Source organism: Aedes aegypti, chromosome 2, assembly GCF_002204515.2.
Source record: "Aedes aegypti strain LVP_AGWG chromosome 2, AaegL5.0 Primary Assembly, whole genome shotgun sequence".
Classification (NCBI taxonomy): Eukaryota; Metazoa; Arthropoda; class Insecta; order Diptera; family Culicidae; genus Aedes; species Aedes aegypti.
In genome coordinates, this window is record NC_035108.1 from 135,841,731 (window position 1) to 135,859,730 (window position 18,000).

The following is an 18,000-nucleotide window of genomic DNA, read 5'->3' on the forward strand; positions in this document are numbered from 1 at the left end:
TCTATGGTATTCAATATGATTTTGTTGTTTATTTTGGCAGTTCATTGGTAGCGTCAGTTGTTATATCAATCGAAACACATAATTTGACAAGTAAAGATAGAGTGTGGTGGAGACTGATTGAACATCTGCTTAAAATATGATAAATCCACGGGTGAGGTTTTACCCTGATTACCCCTAATTGTTTTATCGATTTTTTTTTTTTTTTTTTTGTTAAAGACACTACTAACCAAAAATCTTGGCACTCTAGAGCAACACCTTAATGTGCGAACTCGAACATTTTGGGCTATCAATTTGAACATATTTTTTTCCACCAGTGCTAACCGTTGCTTGTTTGCTTGTCTCACAGGAAACCATTTTCAAGGTGCATACTTAACATACTTCACACAAAACTACTGCAGATTGATGCTGGTAATAAGTCCGCTGAATCAGATAGTTTCTGACCGTCCAAGAAAGAAGAAATATATTTTACCAGACTTTTGATAAACTTATTCATAAATAAGACCAAGTATTCCGTTTTTTTTTTTCAAAAGTTGGAAGTGCTTGTGTCACATAACATGCAAAACATTTTTAGTGTGATTAAGTAATGACCTCACACTCCTTGGCATACTCGGATAATTTTCATGAAAAATTTGACTTGATAGCAGCCTGGCTGCTTGTTGATTTCCAGTTCACACCCCCAGGTTCAATCGTCTGCTCTTAGCCTATGTTTTGTGTCAAAAAGTAGAAAACTCAAGTTTGGTTGATTATCATATCACCTTGATTGAAGTGGCTTTTCGCCCTAAGGGCGTTTACTCTTTAGGTTTGATTAGTGCGCTAACAATTTCTTGTTTTATTAAAACTTTTCTTAGTGAACTTATGTAGGTTTCTCAATAAATGATTCGATTTTCAGTATTTTTGAAAGTATTAATTTTCATTAGGTCAATATTCAATTTTTGCTCTCGTATGCCAAAACTCTAAAAGGTTTTCTGTACAGAAACCCACAGGACAACCATTTGACGATTTAGTCTGTATTACAGATCGTTGATTAAGCGAATTAACAAATTTCTTTCAACATTTACTTCGTTTTCGATAAACTGAAAAAAGTCATATGTTTCAATCGAAGGTGTAAAAGGTTTGAAATCAAACTACGAAACATAGAAGCGTATTATTTTTTAATAACTCCTGAGTTCTGGCACGCATCCTTCGAAGAGTTCTTCGAAACTCCTCCACAAGATTTTTTCAAGATACTTTAACACTTTGCCAAAAGAACACTTTGTGGTAGATGAAAAAACCGAATTTAGTACTATACCATTCAATTCCACTAGAGTTTGTTTCCTTTGACAGATACGCGTATTTCGACCTCAACTGTAAGGCCGTCTTCAGTGTCATGTACTAGAATCGACTTTAAGGTATTTCCTTCTGATATATTACTTTTTTCAGAACTTGATATGCCGTTTTTTGTTTTGTTTTCAAGAACATTGTCCAAAATTGAGACTTTTCTTGAGAAATACTCAGTATAATTCTTTAACCATAACTCAGATTTTTTTTTTAAATTCTGACTTGAACAATTTTTTAATTTGATTATTTGATAGTTGCATGAATTCCAACATCAATTCCGCGAACGGAAAGATTACTTGAGGAATTGTCAGAAACTTTTCATTGAAAAAAATGCAAACTTTAGAAAGTCGACCAAAATACTGAGAATGATTTCATTAGAAGCTCCTGTTGTGATTTCTGGCAGACTTCAAGAACTTCCTTGACAAGTTTGTTTGGGGATTTCTATATGATTTTGAACAATTTGCAACGATGAAATGACGTCTGTTTGTTTTCAATTCTCCTAGTAACGGAGTGATTTTCAATCTAGTATCCATTAAAAATTTGTTCTATCTCTCGATCTCTCCCTATCTCGATGGTCTCTCGATATCGAGATGTGGAGAGGCGACTGTATATCGATTCTATTAAAGGAGTTAAAACAAACAATCGAATGAATTAGTAATGACTTCTCTAAGATTCGAACAGTGACTTCAGTAATGATATCTTGAGAAACTTTTCGATAACTTACTGCCAAAAATATTGAATGATCTTCCATATAAAAATGCTCGAAGAAATTTTTCAACGATGTAAGTAAATTTCTTTGCATAATTTCTACAAGTGGTTTTTTTTAAATCCAGTATTACTTCTAGTAATTGTTCCAGAAAACCCCTTCGAAGATCCGCACAACAAAACCTAACAAGATTGCAATTGTTAATTGAATCAACCATAAATTGACTTCCTGGGCGATTGTGACCAGTTTGGAATTGCAATGCAATTTCATTCAAGGATCTGAACGTTTTGTTATCATCAAACACATACAATGTAAGCTTGTGTCAACTTTAAAACACAATTCAGTAACTGCACAGGATTGAATTCTATGTTTCACTTCAATTTCATTATTAGTTTTCGTGTTAAAAAAGTACTGATTTGGAAAGTGGCTTAGAAGTCTTGATGAAAATCGAAAATAAGGTTTTGAAAATCCCAGTTCGAAACGTCAATAGAGATTTTCTCCTGCTAAGCCACATTCCAAAAATTGATTGGCCCTGTATCAATGAACCGCAATATGATAATTAAATAACACAAATTAATTTTCTTTGTTACTTCATTTTACTCGATCGATCAAAAGGTGTGAAAACAGCTGGTGCTGCTGTTCCTGATACTGATGTATCCATGCCATTATGTCATCGACATGTGTTTCTTAGCTTCCTTAGTATATCAATACCTAAGTGGACTGTCATTGAATGCACATTAGTCTTGTGATATTTGTGTAGATAGCTGAAATATAGCTATTGTATCATATTCGGTGTGCGCCCATATTAGAAAAAAAAAACATCAATATAAGTTAACACATCTTTATAAAGTATACATAACATTGAACAACTCCAGAACCTCCTGTACTACTTTTGAGCGACAATATCCAATGAAATTCAAATATTGGCTCCGTACAGGAATTACTACTTGTGTGTAGCAATAAATGAATCAACTATGTTGAAGAATATTTCCAATCGAGTTGTTTTTATAAATAATTCGGATGTTTGGAATAGGATGGCAAACATAAATTGAATAGTGTTATTTACTGAGAATATATTGTTAAACCTAATTATATGAATGAAAAAGTGCAATAAAAATATTATGACATATATCAACACATGCATTTTACTAAAAAAAAAGAAGTATACCATTTTTGGAACATAGTTGTTTTGGATTGTAGAACTTAATTTTAATTTCTTATTTTGTAAACTAATAAAATAAAGCTAAGTATAAGAAGAAGCATAGCACATCTAATGTGTTAATCACAAGTCTTTGTCTCGGCTTAAGAGTCATTCTTACTCTAAGACAAAATTAAATAGTTACCACGACCGATGTGAGTTTTAAACATCCCTCTAGATAGTTCTACATGCGAGGTCCATACATGCCAACTCAAACTTTTTTGTGTTAGAATTCATGTACATATTTCGTTCTTTTTTAGAGTCCTCTCTACTGAGAGAAAAGGTTCATGCGATTCGAATAAGAACTGTTCATCATCAGCGGCTCCTTCTTTTTCCAAATGAGTCTATGACCAGGTACATAAGCAGTTGTCTCAAATCCTTAGCTGCCTGAATTCGGAGAAAGGACCTCCTCTTGTTCGCGGCAAAATCAGTTGCAGTTCGATTGCTGCAGTGAAAAGTACACCATAATCTCATCCGACAAAATGCCTCCAATGCTGTACCGCAAAATGTGGGATGACGCCCCGAACAAATCCCATCTTCCGGATCAGCACTTCGGTCAGGTCGTAAGCACCGACGATCTGGTGGATGCCCTGGCAGCGCACCAACTTCGCAGAAGACAACATGGCGTCTATAATCGGCCATGGCATCACAGTGGCGCCATCCGAGACACAGGATCCAACGTGCACGCAGCGGATGACAAATTCGAAATTAACCTGGATGTGGCCCAATTCAAACCAGAAGAAGTTTCGGTGAAGCTCTCCGGCCATTGTATCACCGTCGAGGGCAAACACGAAGAGAAGGAAGACGATCACGGAGTGGTGATGAGACAGTTCGTTCGACGGTACACGGTTCCAGAGGGACACGATCTGGATCGGATCGGATCGTCCCTGTCATCGGATGGTGTGCTTACTGTTACAGTTCAAAAGACGACAGCTGCCGAGCCTCAGGCCCTGCGCGATATTCCAGTTGTGCAGACGGGAGAGCCTGCGCATCTGACGAGCGATAGGCACATGATTCGTAACGGAAATGGCGTCTCATAGAAAGGTTTTCAACTAATTTTGAAGATTTAAAAATTGTCAATACAAAATGTTGCAAGCTTGAAAAGATTTACTTTCTGTGAAAGAAATTCAATGTTTCATGATTCAACTCTATGAGACTTCCCCCAAATTCCTCAATAATCGAGAGTATAATAGTAGTGATTTTATTAGTGATAGTGCAATGGTCAGAATAATCAACAAGGTTATGAATTGGAACACGTGGAGCGAGTAATAGAATATATTTCTATCAATTAGTATCAATTCAACGTCAGAACTAAAGATTAACATAATAAGTCAACTGAAAGTATGCAATCCTTCTATCAATATTAAAATAGTGTTCAATAATATGTTCTGTTAATCGTCATTTGCGGCTGTCCATAAACAACGCGAACATTATTTTATTTTCAAATCCTCCTCCACCCTTCGAGATCATTTGTATGCGGCGTCGGTGGTGTAGTGACTAGTGGTAAGCGTGATTGCCTCTCACCCCAATCGGTCGGGAATTTCTGAGGCATAAATTCCCTGATCATGTCTTCCTTCGGAAGCGAAGTAAAGCCGTTGGTCCCGGCCCATGTGTTTATGGGTTCGATATGTAGGGTCTCAGGTGTGTGTGGAGGCCTCCCTGAGAGTTCGTGTTTAGGCTTAGTACCAGAAATAGGCGGACGTAAAACTACAACCAATGCCAAAAGGTGTCAGTTGGCCAAAAAGAAGAAGAAGAAGTAGAGATCATTCGTTCAAAAAATAATAATAATAATAAATATCCAATACAAATAAAAAGTCTTTAGCCGGAGCCTCTCTCCTCCCTTTTCAGTGACCACGTGGTATATGGGCGGCCTCTTAGCCCTAGAAAGGATACCTTCGTTTCTTCAGTTTTGTTATCTTGCTGAGCATGTTCAACCATCAGCAAAGCATGCTGTCCGGGAGCCATTGCAGAGTTGAAATGCTCTTCAGTAAAAAAAAATATTGTCATCACCTAAGTTACGATAAATTTATCTACACACCAAACATTTCATTTTATCTTAAAACCTGAAAAACAAAACGAGTGTATTTATTTATCCCAATAAAAAATCTATCCTAAATTAATATTTAAAAAAACGAATGGAGGAAATCGGGGTAAAACCGCACCCTATGCTTTGAAAAATTTTGCATACTTCCGCTTGTTAAACTAATCTAAAATTTTTGTATAATCACATATTGGTTTTGAATCTATCAATCCTTGGGATCGCTGGATGATATATTAAGGTTGTTTAAATCAAATTGATATGTCATCATTTTTAGGTGCATCAATTTAGAGTGCGGGTAAGATCGACGCCTTTTTGGGGTAAAACCGACACATGCACTTTGAGTGGAATTTATTCGTTGTAAACATCACCATTACATGGCATAAAAAATTCTTTTAACATGACTTTTGACTTTTATGTAAGGATTATAAATAAATAATTGATCTAATAAATAAGTTTAAACCTAGTAACAAAGAAATAAAAAATATACTTATCGACAGCTTGTGACATGCCATATATTGTCTAATTTTACACGTTAACAAATTCGCCATCCCTGAACTTCATTTCACTGGAATTTGAAAAACAAGACATACATGGATTGCAGAGAAAGTCTTCCGACAAGAAATAATCCCTCAAGTTATAAGGTGTCGATTTTACCCCAAATGAAAGTGTCGATCGAGTGGGTACATGTTTTTCAATTGCGTCTTCAGCTGTCGAAAAACCGAAAACTACATTCTATTTCAAGTGTTATCTACGAAATAATAGTGAAAGGTGATGTACACGTGAAACAAATAATGACATTTTAAAAATTTCACATGCGATATAGTTAAAGAACGGCAGCGAAATATTGAAACTGCCGTTTCTTCTATGGTATTCAATATGATTTTGTTGTTTATTTTGGCAGTTCATTGGTAGCGTCAGTTGTTATATCAATCGAAACACATAATTTGACAAGTAAAGATAGAGTGTGGTGGAGACTGATTGAACATCTGCTTAAAATATGATAAATCCACGGGTGAGGTTTTACCCTGATTACCCCTAATTGTTTTATCGATTTTTTTTTTTTTTTTTTTTGTTAAAGACACTACTAACCAAAAATCTTGGCACTCTAGAGCAACACCTTAATGTGCGAACTCGAACATTTTGGGCTATCAATTTGAACATATTTTTTTCCACCAGTGCTAACCGTTGCTTGTTTGCTTGTCTCACAGGAAACCATTTTCAAGGTGCATACTTAACATACTTCACACAAAACTACTGCAGATTGATGCTGGTAATAAGTCCGCTGAATCAGATAGTTTCTGACCGTCCAAGAAAGAAGAAATATATTTTACCAGACTTTTGATAAACTTATTCATAAATAAGACCAAGTATTCCGTTTTTTTTTTTCAAAAGTTGGAAGTGCTTGTGTCACATAACATGCAAAACATTTTTAGTGTGATTAAGTAATGACCTCACACTCCTTGGCATACTCGGATAATTTTCATGAAAAATTTGACTTGATAGCAGCCTGGCTGCTTGTTGATTTCCAGTTCACACCCCCAGGTTCAATCGTCTGCTCTTAGCCTATGTTTTGTGTCAAAAAGTAGAAAACTCAAGTTTGGTTGATTATCATATCACCTTGATTGAAGTGGCTTTTCGCCCTAAGGGCGTTTACTCTTTAGGTTTGATTAGTGCGCTAACAATTTCTTGTTTTATTAAAACTTTTCTTAGTGAACTTATGTAGGTTTCTCAATAAATGATTCGATTTTCAGTATTTTTGAAAGTATTAATTTTCATTAGGTCAATATTCAATTTTTGCTCTCGTATGCCAAAACTCTAAAAGGTTTTCTGTACAGAAACCCACAGGACAACCATTTGACGATTTAGTCTGTATTACAGATCGTTGATTAAGCGAATTAACAAATTTCTTTCAACATTTACTTCGTTTTCGATAAACTGAAAAAAGTCATATGTTTCAATCGAAGGTGTAAAAGGTTTGAAATCAAACTACGAAACATAGAAGCGTATTATTTTTTAATAACTCCTGAGTTCTGGCACGCATCCTTCGAAGAGTTCTTCGAAACTCCTCCACAAGATTTTTTCAAGATACTTTAACACTTTGCCAAAAGAACACTTTGTGGTAGATGAAAAAACCGAATTTAGTACTATACCATTCAATTCCACTAGAGTTTGTTTCCTTTGACAGATACGCGTATTTCGACCTCAACTGTAAGGCCGTCTTCAGTGTCATGTACTAGAATCGACTTTAAGGTATTTCCTTCTGATATATTACTTTTTTCAGAACTTGATATGCCGTTTTTTGTTTTGTTTTCAAGAACATTGTCCAAAATTGAGACTTTTCTTGAGAAATACTCAGTATAATTCTTTAACCATAACTCAGATTTTTTTTTTAAATTCTGACTTGAACAATTTTTTAATTTGATTATTTGATAGTTGCATGAATTCCAACATCAATTCCGCGAACGGAAAGATTACTTGAGGAATTGTCAGAAACTTTTCATTGAAAAAAATGCAAACTTTAGAAAGTCGACCAAAATACTGAGAATGATTTCATTAGAAGCTCCTGTTGTGATTTCTGGCAGACTTCAAGAACTTCCTTGACAAGTTTGTTTGGGGATTTCTATATGATTTTGAAAAGAACCTCTCGAGTTCCTAACAGTAATTAAGGCACTTCTTGAGGATTCGTCAAGAGTACTTTAATAACAAATCTCCGATGATACTTTAAGTAAAACCTCCTGTTGGAATCGTCGATTATTGTTGTTGGACCATCTAAGTAACATGTTGAAGAATCCAGGATGAGGAGTTTAGAACGATGATTGGGAGGTTCAACGTCCACCGGCTGACGAACGATTTCGCCACCTCCAAGAAAATAGCAATTCGTAGCACCTATTTCCATCACAGCCTTCCGTATCGGTACACCTGGAGATACCCTCAGCAGACAGAACCGCAATCGACCACGTTTTGATCGTTGGACGTCACTTCTTCGAAATAACCGACGTCACAGCCTATCGTGGCGCTAACATTTACTCCGACCACTACCTGGTTATGGTAAAACTACACCCAAAACTATCCGTGATCAACGATGTACGATACCGACGCCCGCCTCGGTACAATATAGCACGATTGAACCAACCAGATGCCGCCAATTCGTTACAGCAGCATCTTGAGCCAGCGTTGCCGAATGAGTCTCTTGAGGAATGATGGAGGACAGCCAAAGCAGCCATTAACGACACTGACGAAACCATTGTCAGATACGTGGAACGGAGTTTAACAAACAATTGGTTCGACCAAGAGTGCCAGGAAGTTTTCGAGGAGAAGAATGAAGCGCGGGATGCAATGCTGCAGCATGGTACGCGGCAAAACGTGGAACTATACAGACTGAAACGGACACAGCAACCCTGCCTAATTCGGGAAAAAAGCGCCAGGCGACGCTGGAATGCCGAGAGATGGAGTTGCTGTACCAATAAACGTGGTAGTTCTATGCGAAGCTCAACGCATCCCGCAAAGGCTTCGTGCAGCGAGCTGAAATGTGGAGGGTAGGAGCATCTTGACGGACCGACGTGAGGTGATCGAAAGGTGGAATCAGCACTACAAAGGTCAGGACAGCGAAGGTGATGGCTACGTAAACACAGCGAACAGTTTATACCAACCAGCTCTCACTATGGGGGAAGTTAGGGATGCCATTCAACAACTCGGGAACAATAAGGCCGCTGGCAAGGATGGTATCGGAGCCAAACTCATCAAGATGGGTTACATGCTACATGCTGGTAGGCGGAACTGTGCGTGACAAGGACCGCCTAGGTGCAGTGTCACGATAGTTGGGGATTCTCTCAAGATGGTTGACAAGCTCGTCTACCTCGGATCCTTGCTGATGGCCGACAACAATGTTAGTCGTGAAGTATTAAGGCGCATCATCAGTGAAAGTCGTGCCTACTATGGGTTCCAGAAAAAACGCGGAAATGAAAGATTCACCCCCGCACCAAATGCACGTTGTACAAAACGCTCAAAAGACCGGTAGTCCTCTACGGGCATGAAACGCTCGAGGAGGACCTGCATGCTCTTGGGGTTTACGAACGCCAGGCGCTTAGGACGATCTTCGGTGTCGTGCAGGAGAACGGTGTGTGTCGGCGAAGGATGAACCACGAGCTCGCCCAGCTCTACGGCGAACCCAAGATCCAGAAGGTTTTTTTTTCTTTTTTTTTCTATCTTTCTTAACGAGATTTTTAGCCCTGGGCTAGTTCATCTCGGGACCAACGGCTTTACTTCCCTTCCGAAGAAAGTCGTCACTACTGAAATTTTTAGTGACTATCTCGGGGATATCCAGAAGGTTGCCAAAGTTGGAAGGATACGCTGGACAGGGCATGTGGCAAGAATGCCAGACAGCAGCCTAGGATTACCAGACGTACTCTTTTTAGAGTACATGTACTCCTTTTTGCCTTAAAAATTTGCATACTATTCTTTTTTGCTACTCTTTTTCAGATATTACTGACGGTAATGGTAGTTATTACCGCACAATTTTTTTGCGTGTATGATTCACCATGTACATAATTTTGAAATTTAACACATGTAATCTACAAACACCGGAGCGTTAGGTTTTATCTACATTATAAATTGTGACTTTATTTTATAATAGACCCCCAAAAAGTTTTATAATTACATATTTTCTCATTTTTACTCAAGGCTTGAACGAGATGTTTTTTCGAACATATATGCAGATATATTAAAATTTTAAACAGCTCAATTGAGCCAAATCCTGATTGCACTAATAAATCAGATTTACCTTTTTCCCATGATAACACAGGTGATCCACCGAATTTCAACAAAAACTGGCTGAAAAAAATTAACAACATCAGCTCAATAATAATTAGAATGAATTTATAAACTCAGATCCATTTCTCACTCTTGTCAGTTCCTCTGTTTTTTTACAAGCACAAAAAAGCATTTATGATAAAAATACTTAAACAACCAATGTTGCAAATGGGCTAAATTTTTCGAAACCAGTTTAAAAAAAGTTGTATTTCAATAGTAAAATGATTATTTCTTAATAGTTTTACTGTTAAAATAATTAGCCGACTTTTGGATTAATCGGATAAGTATGAAGTCATATTCCAGTATATATTGAATTGTATTTTTCTGATTCGGTTTGTCAAAAGTTCGTAGAAAATCAATGGAATTCTGGAGATACCGTGGGAAAGTGCGGGTCAAAATTTTCAGAACATGTTAAGTGTACTCTTTAGTACTCTTTTTCAGAGTTCAAAAAATGTACTCTTTTCTGTGAGAGCTAATATGGTAACCCTACAGCAGCCCTGTATGGATGGAGTTCGCTTCAAATCTGGTCGGAACAAGAAAGCGTGGAGCGCAGCAAGCTAGGTGGATTGACCAGGTGCACCAGGACCTGGAAAGCGTGGGTTGAAGTGAAGGATGGAGAGAGGCGGCCATGAACCGAGTGAATTGGCGAAATATTGTTGGCGAGGTTTCAAGTTCATTGTTGTAGAACCAAATAAAAAAATAAAAAAGTTAAAGAATCCTTCGAAGGATTCCTTTGAGAATCCACTATTCATCCTCATTGAATGAATTTATTTAGACGAAATCTTTGAATGATCTTAAGCAGAAGTCTGATTTTTAGTTACACTTCCAGAAAAATTATTGCGCATTTTTGCTTCGTAATTTGAACGCCGGAAATTTTTTTTTTTAAAGTTCCAACAGAATATTAACCTTTGTTATGAATAATTATTATTTTGTTTCATTTTCTATCAGCAAGGGGGGGGGGGGGTTCTACAGCTTATGGCTCTCTTACTACGTCCACGTGAACTGGCGATAACTCTTTCGATCCCCATACTCGTTCGTCCACTAGTGTGAGACAAAATTCAGATTCCCGCTCAAATCCACTCATTGAGTTCCATTTTGGTCACACTGTGCAAAATTAGTATAGACGAAACCCAAACCTGCGCTGATAATTTGATGGATTGATTTGGCCAGAACCAGTGTGTACTTGTTAACTTGAATTTAAACATATGGAGTTTTGCTTTCTCTATGCACATTAAAAGAACGAAATAAATTCAGTTCAAAAAGTTTATTGAATCCCGTGACCAGAATACAAAACTTCCGTTAGCGTCCCGCTCCTTACACCTTGACTTTTTTGGCATCACTCTCCTCGACAGCTCCTTCGGTTTCTTCACCTGCCTTAGCACGTTTACCCGTCTGCACCACCGGAATCTCCTTGGCGTCTTTCGGCGCATCCTCCAACGCCGCCACTTTTGGTGCCCTAATGGTCAAAATACCGTCGGATGAAAGCGTTGAAACCATCTTGTCCGAATCGTGTCCCTCCGGCAGACGATATTTGCGCACAAAATGTCGTGACACAAAACCGTGATGATCGCGACGCTCCTCGTGCTTTCCCTCGACTTTAATCCAGCCGTCCTCCTGCTGGACCGAAATCTCCTCCGGTTGAAAGTGGGAAACGTCGACATTGACCGAAAAGCCATCCTTGCAGCTCTTGATCAACTGATGGTGAGCTTTTGCCGCTTCCACGTCCTTCAGCTGCTTATGCCGGTGAGGTTGATCAATGGCGGAATGATGGTGATCTTCCTCGGGCAAAAAATCGTGCAGCAACGTTTTCTCAATCAGATGAGATATGCGCGGCGGAGTGGCCAGAAAATCACCCATCAAATCGCGCAAAATCGAAGGAAGTAATGCCATTTTGTTGTAAATTTAATGTATGGTTTTCGTATGATTCAAAGTAATATAATCGCACTTAGCTTAGCTCAGCAACGACTCCACGCTGTCAGAGAAAGTACTGAAAGGAAGCAATCGATCACTGATGTACAGTATCCAATATCCTTTTTGAGAAACTACCTCTTTTCTCAGAAGGAAAATGAATCCAGAGACGAAATTTTTCGCTCTCGTTAGAAAATGAATGAATGCAGCGATGAAGCATATGCATCAGGTCACGTAGTCACGATATATATTATTAATGTATTATCATGTTTTAAGTTTTAATAATAATTATAAATAATTTTCTAACAATTTTTGTCATTTGAATCATTGTTTGGATCTTTGCTTGATTCGTTTGTATGCCGTTTAAATTATTAACTAGAAGGGTTATTTATTCTGAACAATTTTCATAACAGAGTGTTTTTGGCGCAAAGAATCCCATGAATAAATATGCCATATAAGAACAAACACGTGCTCCTTTTTTAAATAAGTTACTATTGTTTTGTTCAATAATTCGTTCCAAATTGTTTGAAAATTTTAGACGAGGTACTCTGCCCGGAAAACTCATAAAATAGTTTGCATATTTAAGTTGGTATCCTTCAACACATCTGCTTCGTTTTATTCAAATTTTCGTTCATTGAATAGGTCATGCTGTTCGGAACGGAATTCATCTTCTTAGATCCTTTCGAATCTATTTTAAGACGTCGGATCAGATTGAGGTCGCCTTTCCAGGTACACAAAGCATTGCAATGGGATGCGACTGTTTCAGCTGCATGTGCACGCAAATTTCAGGTAAGAACACGTGTTACAAAACTGGTATTTGTTTTACAGTCTCCTACATCTTCAAAAGACATTTCTATCTCTACTTCTTTTTTTTCGTTTTTCTTTTTTTTTGTTTCGATAGTTACTAGGGGAGAATGCTCCGAAACGATCCTGAAGCACATTAGTATTTTTGGTCTTTTTTTTGTAAAATGTTAATGATAATGTTAATAATTAGGGACAATGGAAATTCGCGATTGCGCAAAAGCCGTGAATTCCGCGAAATTTGGCGTGAAAATTAGGAAATCTCGCGAATTGTTGCGATAGTAGCTAAACCTGATTAATTTATATGACAATTGCAGTAGATTCCAATTATTAGTCCATAATCAAGATGTTCTTATTAAGAAGTCTATGTGCTACCAAATATTTTAAAATCTTTTTGTATTGAATCTCTCCTTCCTATAGTAGCTTCAGGGTTCCATTGATTTTCGATGAGATTGAGATAAACCGAAACAGATGGATTCTACGAAATAGTTACTAAAATATGATTGTATACTCATCAGATTGATTCAATAGTATACCAACGGTTTCAACAGTAAAACTTTTGATCAACCAATTTACCATTAACAGCAACTATTGAACTAGTTTCGTTAAATTAAGGCCATTTGCAACATTTTTTGTTCAATCTTTCTATTATTCGTAAAGAAATATTGCTGTTTGCATTTGAGGTGCAAATCTTGACTAAATGTCCTCCAAATGCGGTAACACAAACCAATCAAAGGACTCCTAGCAACGATTATCTAAATCACCGCTGACCTAGATAGAAAAACCTATTTTTGACATCGCATTTCTTGTGGAAAATCTTACCGCGTTTGGTGTTCCCGCATTTGATATTTGCGTTTCAAACGCACACAGCAATAGTTGGTTCAAGGCGTGGCACACTGTAGCCGTCGCTGAAAAAACGTGATCGAAATTGTTTTGACCTTGAAAACATGATTTTAGTACTATAGTGTCTTCGGGAAAGTTTTTCCATAAAATAATCGCTATTTTATGAAAGTGTCAATTTGGTGATTAATCCACCTAAAAGTGAGAACGAAATTTTATTTTTCGTATTTATGAATTTAAAAATAAACTTTATTCGGGAAAGTTGTAGGTAATATTAGAAGAAACAACTTCGCTGAAGACACCGTATGCATATTTTTTGATTTTCATGTACATTTGTGGAGTTTTTTGTGGAACACCCCTAAAAATCACTTTTTTCATCATAACTTGGTTGGATGATTTTGTACAATTTTCAATTGTTCTAGTGTTATTTGTTACTTGCAAAAACGCATAACTTTCTCCAAAAGAGCATATTTTTATCTCTCATACTTTTCGAGTTATTGAAGGTTTTATATAAAATTTTGCACCTTTCTGACACTAAAAATCATTAGGTCGCGCACATTTCCGCAGTCTGAAACATGTTCATCCAATGGTTTGAAATTAATGCTATGAAATGCAGAGAAAGCCGCGTTTAGCCTGCTTTAGCCTGACGGTCAAAAGAAAGTCTGAAAAAATGTTTACTTACATGCAGATATAATTTACACTTATTCACTACACCCTATATTGGCATAACTTGAATATCTGGCATCACTGTATCGAATTTTATGCAATAAATTCAACAATATAATCAATCAACAAAAGGTCGGAATAATCTGTTCAGACAAGTTTATCACAGACAAACAGACAACATATCCAACACACTGTTCGTCGTTCACCTTTCCAACGTTAGCTGTTTATTTTTTGCAGAAAAACACTTATTGCTATTTTTTCTGCAAGAAGTCTCAGTCCTTGTGGTATCCTAGATTTAGTGTGTAAGAATGTTGGGACAGTATGGATTGGGACGGGCTGGAAAACAGTCGTAATAAAGAGAGTGGTTGTTTTGATAATATAAATATGTGTAGTAATTAGTGGTCTCCAGAATATCACATTGGCGATCCTGCCTATACAGCTCGCTGGATTGATAATGCTAATGATTCCGTAGTGGGTGAGTAATCATTCATAATTGATAAGAAAAGAGTGTGTGCTGAAGATCAACATTGAAACCTACTAGGAAGTGCTAATAAAACGCACAAAATTCCTCGTTAATATTTTTATATGCTTCTAGTGAAGATCATTGCTGAGTCGGGTTAAGCCCAAGGCCAGTTTTGCATTGGAAAGTTTTGTTTTTTGAACCGAGTTTAGCTCAAGGTCAAAATGGTTGAGTCGGGTTAAGCCCAAGACCAACTTTAAACTAATTCCGTTGAGTCGGGTAAAGCCCAAGGCCAACAGATACTTATTTCCGTTGAGTTGCGTGTAGCCCAAAATCAACTTATAGTTATATGGGAATTTTGCATCGAGTACAGCTCAAGGTAAAAACTGTTGAGTCGGGTTAAGCCCAAGGCCAACTAAAAGTTATTCCGTTGAGTCGGGTAAAGCCCAAGGCCAACTAAAACTTACGCCGTTGAGTCGGGTACAGCCCAAGGCCAACTTAAACTTACGCCGTTGAGTCGGGTACAGCCCAAGGCCAACGTACACTATACATGCCAGTTTCTGGTATAAACAGTTGAGTCGGGTAAAGCCCAAGGCCAACATGTTTCAAATAACTGCTTAATTATATATGATTAATTGATTAAAAGCAAACATTAAACAAAACAAAAATAATAATAAAATATTATTTAAAAAAAAACTATTAGAAGGATTAAAAAAAAAAAATCTGGCTGCACTGCCCAATTTTGATGTGAAGTGTACTATGCTGGAATGGAACGCATGGAAATTAGAATAATGAATCAGTGTGCGTGAAAGGAATTGAGTACCGTTATTTTTCATCGTGAATCAGCTCAGTTGTTTGCGTCGTGTCTTTCGGAGTATACATTTGAAAGCCGGTCGAGTTATTTTGATCTTCTGGGGAAAAACCGAAAACCAATTTCATTGTTGTGAAGAGAGTGCATTTCAGAAAGATTTTTGTTTGGTGAAAACAATACGAAAATGAGTGGATCGTGGCGTGAGAGCGACATTTCATCGCCAGAAGAGTCGTTTGGAAAAGATGAAAATGTTGAGAATGGGAAAATGGCTGAAGAAGCTGCGATGGCAATGCCTGTGTTGGATAGTGCTCGTGGTGCATTGAAAAAGGCAAAACAAGTGAAAGCAAAACGGGGAAAAGCCGCTTCGAAATGGCTTTCAGGGTCATGGCCACTTCAACAGTTTGATGGGGAATTGCCTCTGAATAAACGTAAAGCCGAGTGGATACGGTTCCGGAACCAGTTTGAGCGAATCGTCGCCTGTAAGGAACCAGTTGAGCCCGTTGTGCAGCTGACGGGATTGAAAATATTTGCCGGCAGTTACCTACTGAGCGTAATCGAAGCTCAGGAAAATTTGCTGGTTGGTGCGGATAATATTTACAGCGCTACGATCACAGCGCTGAACAGGTAGATGATTGTTATCATTTTTTATATGTGAAGTGTTTCTCGAACCGTGAAATCTAGCTACTCCGCCGCCACAGGGATGGTACAACCATTTCAAATTTTCACATTTTGTGTCATCATGTTAATTATTTGTGATTATCATAATTGATATAGGGCAATTGTAACGTTAGTGGAGAACCTACGGAAAATCAGCTGAAATATGCTTAAAAAAAATCAGGGAATATGTGTTTAAAAAAATAAAACTCTGAAAATAAACCCTTGCACTAATAATATGAACAATATTCCGCTAGTGGAGGTATGTTTTTAGAATCCCAGTAATATTAGTAGCTGATTAATATTTTATTCAGCTGAAATATGCTTAAGAGTGATTGGTTAAACTCTTATGCTATTAAAATGTTTAATAATGTTCCAGTAGTTTTCAAAAAAAATAATATTTCGATATATTTTTCGTTTTTATTTTTTATTTTCTGCTGACCAGTTGTATTTACATATTATTGTATGCGTGACCAAAGTGCTATTGATGTTCACGGTTGGGAATCACTGATTTGACGATCAAGTGTGATATTGATTTATGTTATATTGCAATAGGTATTTTGATCAAACTTGCGACTATACTAAGGAGAGGATGAAGTTCCGAGAAATGCGAATGGTTGCTTCTGAGCCTTTCGTTGACTGGGTGTTGCGATTGGAAAATCAGGCAAAGTTTTGTGAGTTCGATCCTGAGCAACGTTATGAAGAATTCTCCCAGGCGCTGATCAGGCGCTCTGTGCCGGAAATCGCAACCAAGCTTTATGAAATGAGCGATGTGTTTCACAACGATCTTGAGCGGATTATGGCCCACGGTAGACACCTTGATTATATCCGACTGGAAACAGAGGAGGTTAAACTAAATGCAAAGGTAGAAACTAGCACCAATGCAGAGGGTGTGAATGAAGCGAATTTGATGAAGCCTGTTAACGCAGTATTCAATCAGATGTCAGGATCAAGTTCAATGCGCTATGGTTCTCGTCGTGAATCACACTCGAAGGGGAATGGTGCAGTTCGGTTCCGTAACGTGGGTATGCGTAATGGATCAGGACACTATAGCGCTAACAACCGCAATTGCTCGAAATGCGGAAGAATCCACGGCTTCAAGGAGTGCAGGGCTCATCGCGTCAAATGCTACGCATGTGGAAAAGAGGGTCATTTCGCTGAGTTTTGTTTCTCAAGAACCAAAGACGATCTACAGAATAAACGAGGACGCGTTGAAGGTGGCGAAATGTATAAATCTGAGGTTGGAAGGATCAATCAGGTAAGATAGATTGATCGGTGATTATTTGGGGGTGCACAGAATGGTCTCTATGATAAACATGCCAAAACAATAAAGAAAAATTTCAAATGAAACATTTTTTTTTATGAATTATTTACAGTTGATAACTGGCAGCGTAAATGACCCACGAAAACATGATGATGCTAGAATAGTAATATGTAAAATTGGAACGGAAGACTTTGAGTTTCTTGTCGATACAGGTGCTACTGTTAACACCATTACGACTATCGGGTGGCAAATTGGGTCCTAAAATTTGTAATGATATCTTGTTTTTATTTAATAACACGAAAAAGCATGTTACTGTAATTACTCTAGCAATTTTTCCCGCTCAAATAATGGCTATATCATGTTTAAACTTTAATTTAAAAATTTGGTCCATAAATGAACCTTGACACTTTTGATCATGTTTGACGTTCGCTTAGTCGACAAAAACACCACAGGGGTTTTAGTTCGACCACTGGGGTTGTTCCTATCTGACATTTCGTAAGGGACACGGAAAACAAAATACACCCA

The 18,000-nt window shown here is 37.5% G+C and overlaps 3 protein-coding genes across 3 annotated transcripts; 2 read left to right on the top strand and 1 right to left on the bottom strand.

Annotated features, from left to right (window-relative positions):
• The first annotated feature begins 3,289 nt into the window (after positions 1–3,289).
• On the top strand, positions 3,290–4,325 carry LOC110676042 (protein lethal(2)essential for life-like). The gene has a single exon (XM_021842504.1). The coding sequence runs from the start codon at positions 3,704–3,706 to the stop codon at positions 4,259–4,261; it is 558 nt and encodes a 185-aa protein (XP_021698196.1). The 5' UTR covers positions 3,290–3,703; the 3' UTR covers positions 4,262–4,325.
• A 6,995-nt stretch (positions 4,326–11,320) lies between these two features.
• On the bottom strand, positions 11,321–12,084 carry LOC5573683 (heat shock protein 23). Its single transcript, XM_001660955.2, has one exon. The coding sequence runs from the start codon at positions 11,959–11,961 to the stop codon at positions 11,386–11,388; it is 576 nt and encodes a 191-aa protein (XP_001661005.2). The 5' UTR covers positions 11,962–12,084; the 3' UTR covers positions 11,321–11,385.
• Positions 12,085–15,812: 3,728 nt separating this feature from the next.
• LOC110676044 lies at positions 15,813–17,706 on the top strand. Its single transcript, XM_021842505.1, has 2 exons — positions 15,813–16,181; positions 16,767–17,706. Exons 1-2 carry the CDS (start codon positions 15,823–15,825, stop codon positions 17,476–17,478), a joined length of 1,071 nt encoding a protein of 356 aa, XP_021698197.1. The 5' UTR covers positions 15,813–15,822; the 3' UTR covers positions 17,479–17,706.
• The last annotated feature ends 294 nt before the right edge of the window (positions 17,707–18,000 follow it).

Coding starts and splice junctions, on each gene's coding strand:
- LOC110676044 (XM_021842505.1), top strand. CDS start 15,823: ATGGCTGAAGAAGCTGCGATGGCAATGCCTGTGTTGGATAGTGCTCGT. Junction 16,182..16,766: donor ACGATCACAGCGCTGAACAG/GTAGATGATTGT, acceptor ATATTGCAATAG/GTATTTTGATCAAACTTGCG.
- LOC110676042 (XM_021842504.1), top strand. CDS start 3,704: ATGCCTCCAATGCTGTACCGCAAAATGTGGGATGACGCCCCGAACAAA.
- LOC5573683 (XM_001660955.2), bottom strand. CDS start 11,961: ATGGCATTACTTCCTTCGATTTTGCGCGATTTGATGGGTGATTTTCTG.